The 11,049-nt window shown below is 32.9% G+C and overlaps 1 protein-coding gene across 1 annotated transcript; it reads right to left on the bottom strand.

The window, feature by feature from the left end:
• Positions 1 to 5,184: 5,184 nt before the first annotated feature.
• Positions 5,185 to 10,266, bottom strand: LOC125867980 (protein disulfide-isomerase-like). Its single transcript, XM_049548574.1, has 11 exons — positions 10,084 to 10,266; positions 9,190 to 9,220; positions 8,818 to 9,105; positions 8,554 to 8,739; positions 8,332 to 8,457; positions 6,470 to 6,604; positions 6,262 to 6,381; positions 5,995 to 6,112; positions 5,752 to 5,864; positions 5,458 to 5,674; positions 5,185 to 5,312 (listed from the first exon to the last, which is right to left on the bottom strand). Exons 1-10 carry the CDS (start codon positions 10,227 to 10,229, stop codon positions 5,462 to 5,464), a joined length of 1,476 nt encoding a protein of 491 aa, XP_049404531.1. The 5' UTR covers positions 10,230 to 10,266; the 3' UTR covers positions 5,185 to 5,312; positions 5,458 to 5,461.
• Positions 10,267 to 11,049: the final 783 nt, after the last annotated feature.

The raw sequence follows: 11,049 nt of genomic DNA, 5'->3' as shown, positions 1-11,049 counted from the left end.
TATATGTATTACGTTGTTATTGAGTGAAGACTGTTAGGTTGGATTGATTGATTCTATGCAGATTGTAGTTTATGGAGGTTTGGATTGTGTGTTGTAGTACTTGTGTTTTGTATTACTTAACTTAGAGTCATTTGGGGGTGCTTGTTGAGTATTGTTGTTGTTTGGTATTCACTTCCTTTCTTTCTACACTAGTGTAGGTTACAAGTCCGGATCATCTTGACCATTCTCTTCTCATCTTTGTCTAAGGCTTGATTTGAGAGTTCATGAGTTAGCTGCTTGTCATCTCAACAGACATCATACTCTTTCACTATGTCTTGTTCTGTTTTAGATATAAAAGAAATTCAGACTTATATTTTCTTTGAATCCAATTTAATACTTAGAGGCTTGTACATGTGACATCAGTTTTTGGGGACATTTTGAGTTATGTTATATTTATTTACAATGTTCATATTATGTTAGCTCTGTATTCTATTTTATTTCCGTATTTATCATGTTTATTTGAGTTTAGGTTGACCTGTCTTGGTGGGATAAGATATGTGCCATCACACTCGATTTTCTTATCGTGACATAAATTATTATTTATACTTATATAATAAAAAATTTTCAATATATAAGCTTTAAACTAAAATTGAGTTCAAATGAACATGACATTTATTAGATTTAACTTACACAAATCTCTATGAATTATTCGACTATGTATTTTGCACAAATCTCTTACTAATTTTTGTATCTGACCCCATTTGTCTATCACATACATATTAAGTATTTAACAAAAAAAAATGACAGCTGAGTGCAGAAAGCATTTTGTATTTCTATAGGATCCAAAAAGATTCCTAAAAAATGTGTGACACGGATAATTTACTCTAACACAAACATCATTAATTGATTTTATGGGTCAAACTCATAACTTATAAGTTGTCGGAGAATAAATTTAAAGTTTCTTTAAGGGCCCCGTTCTAAACATTAAACAAAATTATGTTTTAATTTTAGCAAATTGAAATCTTCTATTTAATAACTTGTTTCCGATTGAACACCTAAACACATGACATTCAACTAAATTTTGAAAAAATATCCATGTATATTTTAAAGCACTTATTACATAGATACGTTAGCCACTTAAATTAATCATTTCCTTTAATAATCATACACATTAACCTCAATAAGCTGTAAAATCTTTCGCATGTTTCAATTGATATAGACGTGTATGATTAAATGAGGTGGTATACCTCATATGATTACGCAATGGACGTTTGAGATTATACATAATATATATTAAAAAATTATATTTAAAATAAAAATATATGATATGAATATTAATTCTATCACATATTCAAATTCTCAATTGAAATAAATCATAGTTAGAGTCTAAATTTTTGTAAACTTCAGGATTTCATGTAGTTGAGGCGCGTGTGAGATGTTTGGATGTCACGTAAGTCAAAAAATGTATAAAATTACAAAATAAAATGGATTCGGGGATAATAGGACCTTAGTTTAGTTAAGATGTGTATATGAAATTTCGATCATAATCTTGGAATACTTGTGCCTTATCCCTAAAATAAATATTCACTGAAAATAGGCAACTTTAACATCTTTTGTGAATTCCCATGGGCCCTTAATTTCACTATTTGTTTACAACTTCATATAATCTATGGGCACTTTTTAAACTTTCATGTACCAAAAATTCCTCAATTTTCCTTTTAAAGTTTTAGTTACAAACAATTTTTGAAGAGAAATGAAATTCATGAGAACACATAGTGGAACTAAAATTTTCATGAAAATCATCATTTTCGTTTAGGCTTTTTCTACTTTATTTTGTATCTTTCTTATTTTCACTTTTGTGTTTTTCTTGCAATTCTGCTTCGAAAACTTTTTTTTCTCGTGACAGGCTACGAGAAAGATATGTATACACTTTATCTTCTCACGTTTCATTCGTGAGATTATTTTATTCTTCAATTTTAATATTACTATTGTTTTCTTCACTTCAATTACTGTATTATTTATTGTTGTTATTTAACTCACTAATTATTAGAAATAACATCTCTACCTTCACTAAATAGGAGTTATGATTGCATGCATATACACCACATTTTCAGACTTCACTTCTGAAATTACATTGAGTATGTTTATTGTTGTTATTAATTGTCTCTCTGTTTTTGCCATTTTTTCCTTATAAGATAAGCATTTGAAATCTGTGTATTTTAGTGGAATATGCTATTCAATTCAATGTACCATTTTTTAGAAAAAAGGATAAAAAAGTTTTCCTTTTTTTAAGAGCTATTTGTCCAAAAGTGAAGGAAGGTTCTTATGTTTGATGATTTCCAAGGTAACCCAACTAGATCTATAAATATTTGGGAAAATTTGCTAGTTGGTTCTTAGTACTCAAAGAGTAATAGTTATATATATCGCCAGTGAAAATATTTTTATACTATCAGGTTAGTAGTAGCATTTTTTGTAAGGTTATCAATTCATGTATGTTATAGTGATTTATATATTATTATCTTAACAATGACTTTATTGTTATGTTGTTGCTGCATTCGTGTTGGATCCTCAAAAAATTAAAATATTTTTTGAGGATTCAACACACAATCGTGGCATTGTAAGAAAAATATTGATTTCTTGAATGATTCTTGAGTGCTATGTGAAAAATGTTGATTTCTTGAATGATTCTTAAGTGGTAGCTATTGTCGATGTAAAAAATATACACACAAGCAAGCTATGTTGCTTGAACTCTTCAAAATTGTTGCCACAATCGTGTTGGATTCTCCAAAAAAGGACTATTTTTGAAGGATTCGATACACACTCAATGACATTTTGAAGAGTTTGAGCAACTGTATAAATATTTTTATACCAACAATACATAGAACTTAAAGGCTCATTCAAGAAACCCATTTTTTTCATACTCATTCTTGAAATTTTTTGAGAATTAACTCATGATAATAGTGTTTTCTCTTCTTTATTTGTTTTTTTAAAAAAAATTCCTCTTGTCGGAAACATCATGATTCATGATAGAGTTTTATTTTGTAGTAAAGGAAAATCAATGGAATTTAATTGAGATTTTCAAGAAGAAGATATATGGAGTGAACATGTTGTGAAGAAGAAATTATCCATTACTTCAAAGATGATCGCAATAGCTAAAATTGCTACAATTAGCAACAATGAGTCTACTCATGTGCCAAAACAATCATCAACTCCTATTAACATTCCTTATAGGTCCAAAATTTACAAGAAGAAATCATCAAGTACATCCATGAAGAATGATAGTTACAGTGAAAGTGTTGAAGTAGATGAAGATTGTGATGATATTGGAATGTTGTCACCACATGAATATTTGGCTAAGAGGATTGCTAGGAGTCAAATTGATCCTCCTTCTATGTGTGAAGGTGTTGGGTGGACACTTAAGGGGAGAGATCTTAGTAGAATGAGGAATGCTATTTTAACCAAGACTGGGTTTTCGGAAAAAAATAATTAACTACCAATGTGATTTATAGGTTACAGGTTTGAGTTGTGAAATCAACTGTTGAATCTTGCATTGTGGTAGACTGCGTATATCACACCTCATTGGGTTGCATCTTTTCATTGAACTCTGTACGAAGAGGAGAATGTTTTGTGCACTGCTATGTCCTTTTATAGTTTTCTTATTAGTAAAGCAATAGGCTATCCCTAGTCGAGCTAGTGAATTTCAAATATTGAATAGTAAAGAATCTAATGGTTTCAATTTTAATTTGTATATACCATAGTATGCATAAAGATTATTATGGAAATGTTGATTATATTGTATAAGAAGATGTATATTGTGATGATTATGGTTATGAAATTGTACCACCTCATGAATGTATATTGCTAGAAGAGTTGCTAGGAGTCAAATTGTTCCTTTTTCTATGTGTGGAGGTGTTAGCAAATTGTGGAATGCCCTTTTAACAAAGACTAGTTTCTTGGAATAAAACCATTATCATTATAGTAAACTAGTTCTCAAACACGTACATTGCACGTGTAGTCTATGTTAATTAGTATAAATTTCTTAAAATAAAAAAATAAAAAATAAAAAGGAAAAAATTGAGCAGATGCAAGAATTTCAAAAGAAGACTAAGCAAAATAAGTCACGTAATTAAAATAAAACAAAATCTGAAGAATGAAGATGCAAGCAATGAACAACAAAAAGCAAAAGAGAAGAACAAAAATTATTAAAGGAAAAACAGAGGTCTACACAACTTAAAGGAAAGTTAATTGAAGAAACTAATATAAAACGAATATACCTTTATCCAGAGAGTGTTGTGCATACACCAAATTTTGAGCATTTTAAAGAACAAAGCATTATAATAAATTGACAATGGACCAAAGGCTAAAGCTATTGGTTTTATAGAAGGTAAAAGGATATGATTTTTTTTTTAACATATGAAAGCTAAAAAGAAGTAGAAAACAAAAGAAATTTGTAATGTCATAACTAAAGAATTAAAGTACAACTCTTGGAATTCAAATTATGTTATTAAAATATTATTACTTAATTAGACATTTAATCATTTTAATTATGTGGAAGGGCAAAGCGGTAATTCAACTTTGAGGTTTGGATAAGTGGAAGGGCAAAATGGTAATCCAACTTTGAGGTCAGGAGCTTCCCACTTTTAATAACATACTATGATTAACTATTTTCACCATATTGTTTCTTGTAATTAGCTTCACCAATGTTTTCAATTAATCAAAATATATAAGGGAAGATTTGCACTCTATTATTTCATTTAAAATGACATGTATTTTTAGGAATTATTCCAAACTCATAGCTCTTAAGTAATTCTCTTAGGATATGTGTTGGGAATATATCGATTAAATTTTAGGCTATTGAAACTGAAATTTTGTTTGATTGTCAAATGATTTATCTTGCAAGTGCGAGGGGCATAAGTTGTTTGGGTGATTAATCAATTAAAGAGAAAAATACAAATACATATATATGACTGAGTTCCTCTCACATGCACTCTTTTCATCACCATATTCTATACTTGTTTTTCTTTTATTTCCTCCGCTCATTATATTTGTGTGTTTGTGAGATATGTGCGGACGTGAGTATACAATAAATAGATTAAACTCTTATTTATTTCAAGCTTATATATCTTTTATTTTAAAAAATAAACTGTGTTATTCATCACATATTTTGTTATTTTTAAATAATATTGGATTCACCTGCAAAGCACGTGCCCAGAAACTAGTTTATTAATAAGCGGCGCAAGTGCATGGCATAGAAGCAACTTATTGGTACGAGAGGTGAAAGAAAAGACGAAAATATAACATATCCATCAGTTGACAAAAGAAAGGCTGCACACCTGCAAAAAGGAAAGCAAATAAGATCATTCTGTTGCATAACTAATTTGTACCCTTTTTATTTATTTAGTTGAATTGAAAGTAAAAGAAGCTCAATTTCAAACTAGAAGGAAGAAATCAATACATATGGTTGATTAAAGACATTACCTCCTTACAACTCATCCTTCACTGAATCTGTTTGAGTTTGTGATATGCTAAAATCAAAGGCCGGGCTACCTCTGTTTGTCTGGATAAATTCAATAATGGCATCTTTTGTTCTATTACCCTCGAACCGTGACAAACTACCCGTTGCAGATCTCAAGTATAAAGTTGGGAATCCTTCAACTTCAAATACGTCACGAGGTATATCATTTTCGGTTGCATCCTAAAGGAAATGAATGGTAGTAGGTAAGAAGAAGTGGGGAAATAATAGACAAGATAGACGGGCAGAGCGATTCGTACAATTTTAGCAATCACGACATGAGGATCTTTTTCAAATGAGAGAGCTATTTCATCCAAGACCGGAGCAAACTCCTCACAATATCTACACCCAAGTTGATAGAACTCTAACAGTACTGCAAAGAAAACCAACAACAAAATGTATTAGACAATAGGCTGCACTAGAATCAACATCAATAATAACATCAACAAGATCTGTTGGTAGACAGTATAACATAATCTTGTTGATTTTTGAATGATACAAACCATCTTTCCCCGAATTGAACACCATATCGTCAAGAGTCTCTGCAACCACCACCTTCACAGTTTCATTGTTAAATTCTGGAATAGGCTGTGACTTCAAGTATGGCTTCAACTTTCCATCCTGTATTCATATAAGAAAAGAGTGTAACAAATTGGAGACAGAAAAGAAGATTCGAAAAATAAAAGTAGCATATCTCACATTCCTAACCTAGAAAAGAGAAGATATGTGAAGTTTGATCGAGTACTAGAAAACATGTTCAGATTCATTACCTTACAATCCTTCAACCAAGATGCAAGGTTATCGGGTTGTACATGTCGCTGAACGTATTTTGTGCCACCCATGGAAAGTACGAAGATTAAAGGTGCCTGATCAGTGTCCAATCCAAAATACTGCAATCGAGAACATTCAACTCACACTTCTCTCCCATTGGGAAAGGATGTAATATATGCAGATTGATTCAAAGGAGGAGGAAATAACCTGAAGGGCCCTTTTACCAGTCTCAGCATCTCCCAAGAGGAAGTTTGTTTCCTTTCCCTTGTAACTGAGTGCAAGATCATAGTACTTGGACTTGAAAGCATCCAGATCAGTGCTGAAGTTCAGAAATAGAAATACCTACAAATTCCAAATATTGGTTGAAAATCTCAAAGAAAAGGAGATACAAATTGTTTAATAAAGTGCAGCATTTTTTTTAAGAAGAAAGACAGCAAAACCTTTTTGGAACAAAAGTCAGAAAGAAAACACAAATCTTCAAATCAAACAGCAACAAGGGTCAATGATTATAGTGAATTCACCCTTCCTTACTCTTAGAAATAGTTTGGTAGGCAACAACTTGCCTTGGAAGCAGATCTGGGAAATCAAGGCTCCTTCAAAATAGTTTGTTTTGCATGGTTGGTGGCAAATACAGGCTTGCTTAACCCTGGAAAACTTATAATAAAAGGGAGATTCATATGAGTTTCAGGTGTTATTTATGCCAAATTTGTTGCAGATTCCGTTGCCCAAAAATGATCTCAGAGCATATGCTTATCATGCTCATGCGCCTTTCCTTGAGAACATGTGGCTTAATGCGACAAATTTCAATGAAGTCTCTGGTACACCTTCTTTCCGACTTGCAAGGAATTTAAAGGAAGATATAAGAGAGTGGAACAAAGGGGTCTTTGGCAGGGTAGGGGTGAAAAAGAAAGAACTAATGAATGAGTTTGGGGGGGGAGGGAGGTGAACAGTCCCCCCCCCCCCCCCCCNCCCCCCCGGCGGATATCGGGTAGCAGCTGCGAAATTGAGGGAATTTTACCAGCATTTGTACTAGGAGGAAGTGAGTTAGAGGTCAAAAGTGAGGGGATAGTCTTTAATTTTGTACTGGAAAAGCAACAGATTTTGGATGCTACTTTGGTGGCAAATGAAGTTGGATTCTAGAAGGAAAAAAGGAGAACCAAACATCCGTTGCAAGTTGGACCTGAAGGAAGCTCATTACCAAGTGAACTGGGAGTTCCTTGACTACATAATGGTGCAGATGAGTTTTGGAGCTAAGCAGAGGAGGTGGATTAGAGTGTGCATTTCCACCATCGGATTCCCTGTCTTTGTTAAGTGTGGCCCTTGTGGCTTTTTAGAGAACTCGAGGGGCCTCAGGTAGAAGCACCCACCACTCCCTATGCATTTTATCAGTAAGATGATGGATAGGGCGGTCAGTGGAGGTTGCTTAAGGGGATTCTTGGCTTCACTTGGGGAGCAAAGCAATGTAAGGGTCTCACACACTCAAAACAGGTTTTGGTGTGATTCCAGATCGTGTCAGGGGATCAAGATAAATCTTAACAAGTGTGAGAATTTTCCTGTGTGTGAGTGCAAAATATTGAAGGGCTAGATCAAGTGTTCAATTGCAAGGTGTGATCTCTCCCAACTACTTAATTAGGATTGCCTACGGTAGCGTTGCATAAGGACCTTGCGGTGTGGAATCCTGTAATTGAAAGGGTTGAGAAGATACTTGCAGGTCAGCAAAAGTGGTACTTGTCGAAGGGTGGCAAGAAAATACTCATGGAAAGCACTTTATCGAGCATTCCTACCTACTACTTGTCTTTGTTACAATAACCAGTGACAGTTACAATAAAACTGGAAAAGGCTTCAAAGAAAGTTTTTACAGGACTAGGCAGACGGTTCTAGAAAGATTTATAACAAAACCACCCTCCACAAGCTAGAACCGTAATCTTTTTACATAATCTTTGTAGAACCGTCTACATGACTTTGCATGATGATAGACATGCAAAACCATTACAAAAGATATTCTTCTACACATTCTTTATATTTAGATGAGCTTGTTCTGCAATACATAATTTTAAGAAGCTGTGTACCTTGTCTCCTGGACTATGCAAAAAGTGATTAACAAATTGCTGGTTTTCTGGATTATCATCAAGAATAGCCATGATTGGAACACTAGTTTCTTCAATGAAATTCTGCATTGCCTCAAGTTGAAAATCCTGGGATAAAATGCACATTTAACTACAAAGCTAGAGTATTGAAAACCGAAGAGAGTTGTCTCAAATTGCTAGAATGACATATAACAATCAAAATACCTCGAAATCAGCATAAAGTTCATCAAATGGCTTAAATAGACGGATAGATGGCTTATCAACCAGCCCACCACGAGGAAGGAGTTTGGCATCAAGTGTGTGAACAAAATCGTAATCTACTCGTAAATCTTCAGCTAAAGCAGTGAAATTGATGATCTTCTCTAAAGAGAGCTGTGGAAATATGCCAGCCTAAAAAAAAAAGAGTAATGAGGCAAATGAATAAAGAGAGTTGAAAACTTGCATTAGAAAGCAGTAATATATACTTACAACAACAATCTTTTTCTCATCAATAAAGGTTGCAGCATCTTCCTTGGTTTTGATTTCAAGAGATGCAGGGCCCCCATGTTTTTTCAAATAAGCAATTATACCCTCTGTCTCACGAGTACCTTTGTAATCATGAACCGTCTTGCCACCATTACGGAAGATCTTAATGCTTGGAACACCATTAATGGTGTAATTTCTTGCAAGTTCAGCATTTTCTGGAATTGTTGTATCCATTTTAGCAAGAATAACTGCAGGATCATGATTATTCAACACCGAAGCTGCTTCTTCGTACTGCCATCATATAACAAAAAACAATTACATAGTAAATATTGATAAAGCCAAAAACAAAAAACGTCATAGCAATTGGATTAGTACCTTTGGCGCAAGTTGCTCGCAGTATCCACACCTAAATTAATCACACAGAGGGTATACAATCATGTCTAATGTCTAAAAAAAATTACAATCATATAGAAAGACATGCAAAAATATTTTTGTTTTAGGCATTAGGTCCATTAATAAGGAAGGCATAATCATATATATATACTACCAAGATAATAATTATTCATCTACGAACTGAGATGTAAATGAATGACCCGCAGCATAATTCTTAAATACTACTAATCAAATTGAAAATAGCAATTTAGAATAGAGAGTTGAAATGCAGCCATTAAATAGCGCTATAACTACATCCCAAATACTGTCTACTTAAGGTTGACCCAGCTCATAGCCAAACAAATTGAAGCTACTCATTTATATTTATTTATTGTCTCTACTCTAAAAATATTTTATACTCCACTCGTCCACTTTCAATTGTCATGTTACACTTTTCAAAAAATTTGATTAATTAAATTAGATTACATTAATTTGATATTTTTTTAAAAAATTAAATATTAAAATACTATACAAAACGTATTATAAATTATAATTTTTTGCATATCAATATAGTAAAAAAATATATCGTAAAAATCCTTCTTAGTTTGACTCAAAAAATGGAAATAATGATAATTAAAAGCAGACGAAGAGATGATGAAAGGAGTAAGTAAATCCAAAATAGGAGTGTCAGTGAGAAGGGAAAAGTGTATTTGTGTTTGTGGCACCTACTGAGCTTCAGATCTGAAGGTACGAATCAAGACTGGTCAAAAGATTAAAAGGAAAAGCACATTTAATTACTATTAACTGTGTTACAAATTAGCATCATAAAAATCTAAGTATAAAGAAAAAGTCAAGAGTTGTTAGTTGTAGTCGATTTGGGGAAAAGTAATAAATTACCATGGGGCATAGAACTGAACAACGATCATCTTGTGCTGGGAAATAATTTCAGAGTAATTAGTATGGTCCAAAGTCCATACAACCTCATTTTCAGCTGCAAAAGCAGTAACAGCAAGAAGAGCTGCTAAAACAAGAGCTTTCATCATCACCCTCAATTCTCAATTATTGTCTTCTACGAGTCCAGTATAAAAAAATACATGCTACTCCAGTATATAGTGGGAGAACAAAGGAGCCACGTCAGCATGGATGCTCATGTGTAAGAGGATTATTGGCTATAACATGTGTCTCAATAACTCACATTGAAAAACACAACACAATATTTCTTTTTTCTATTACTTTTTATTTCTAAACTATTATACCATTAAACCATTATTTTATAGCCATGTGAGATTAAATGATAGGAGATGAAGTTGAAGGTTTTGATTGGACACTAATTTGAATTTTGAAGTTGAAGTTTTTGATTGGACAATAATTTGAATTTTCAAGTTATATTTTTTGCTAATAAACATAAATTTCATAAGTTTTGAAAATGTACTCATTTTCTCTAAATTTTTTTTGGCGTTTAGAGCTTCCTTAAAGCGATTTCAAGCCATTTTTGACTTTCTTCGATTAATAATTCGGTCATCAGGTTGTTCCTTTGGTTTTATGCAAGTTTTTCTGTTTTGGAACTCTTGAAGTTTAAATGCTTGACTTCAGTCAAAACTTTAAGGCAAACGACCTCAGAATGTGTTTTTGATGGTTATGATAGCTCTGTAACACCGATTTTGGTTTAGAAAGATCTTTCCTTCGGATTTCGAGGCTTCTAGACTCATGTTGAGCTACCTTGTGGCTTATGGCTAAAGTGAAGCTTGGGTATGGAACCCGCTTTTTATCGAGACAATCTTAGTTGAAAGTTTTGACAATTCCTTTGAATTAGAAATGACGTTTATGGTTGGGTAGCATATTCGTTTGCGTTGGTGGGAGCCG

Source organism: Solanum stenotomum, chromosome 6, assembly GCF_019186545.1.
Source record: "Solanum stenotomum isolate F172 chromosome 6, ASM1918654v1, whole genome shotgun sequence".
NCBI classification, from domain to species: Eukaryota; Viridiplantae; Streptophyta; class Magnoliopsida; order Solanales; family Solanaceae; genus Solanum; species Solanum stenotomum.
The sequence above is the reverse complement of the archived record's forward strand: the minus strand, read 5'-3'. Positions and strand labels throughout refer to the sequence as shown.

Bases quoted from the DNA above. Each gene is read 5' to 3' on its own strand.
- LOC125867980 (XM_049548574.1), bottom strand. From the start codon at position 10,229: ATGATGAAAGCTCTTGTTTTAGCAGCTCTTCTTGCTGTTACTGCTTTT. The intron at 8,740-8,817 runs GTAAGTATATAT...TTTTTTTTTTAG, and splicing joins ATGAGAAAAAGATTGTTGTT to GCTGGCATATTTCCACAGCT. The intron at 6,605-8,331 runs GTACACAGCTTC...TGGAATTTGTAG, and splicing joins TGCATAGTCCAGGAGACAAG to GTATTTCTATTTCTGAACTT.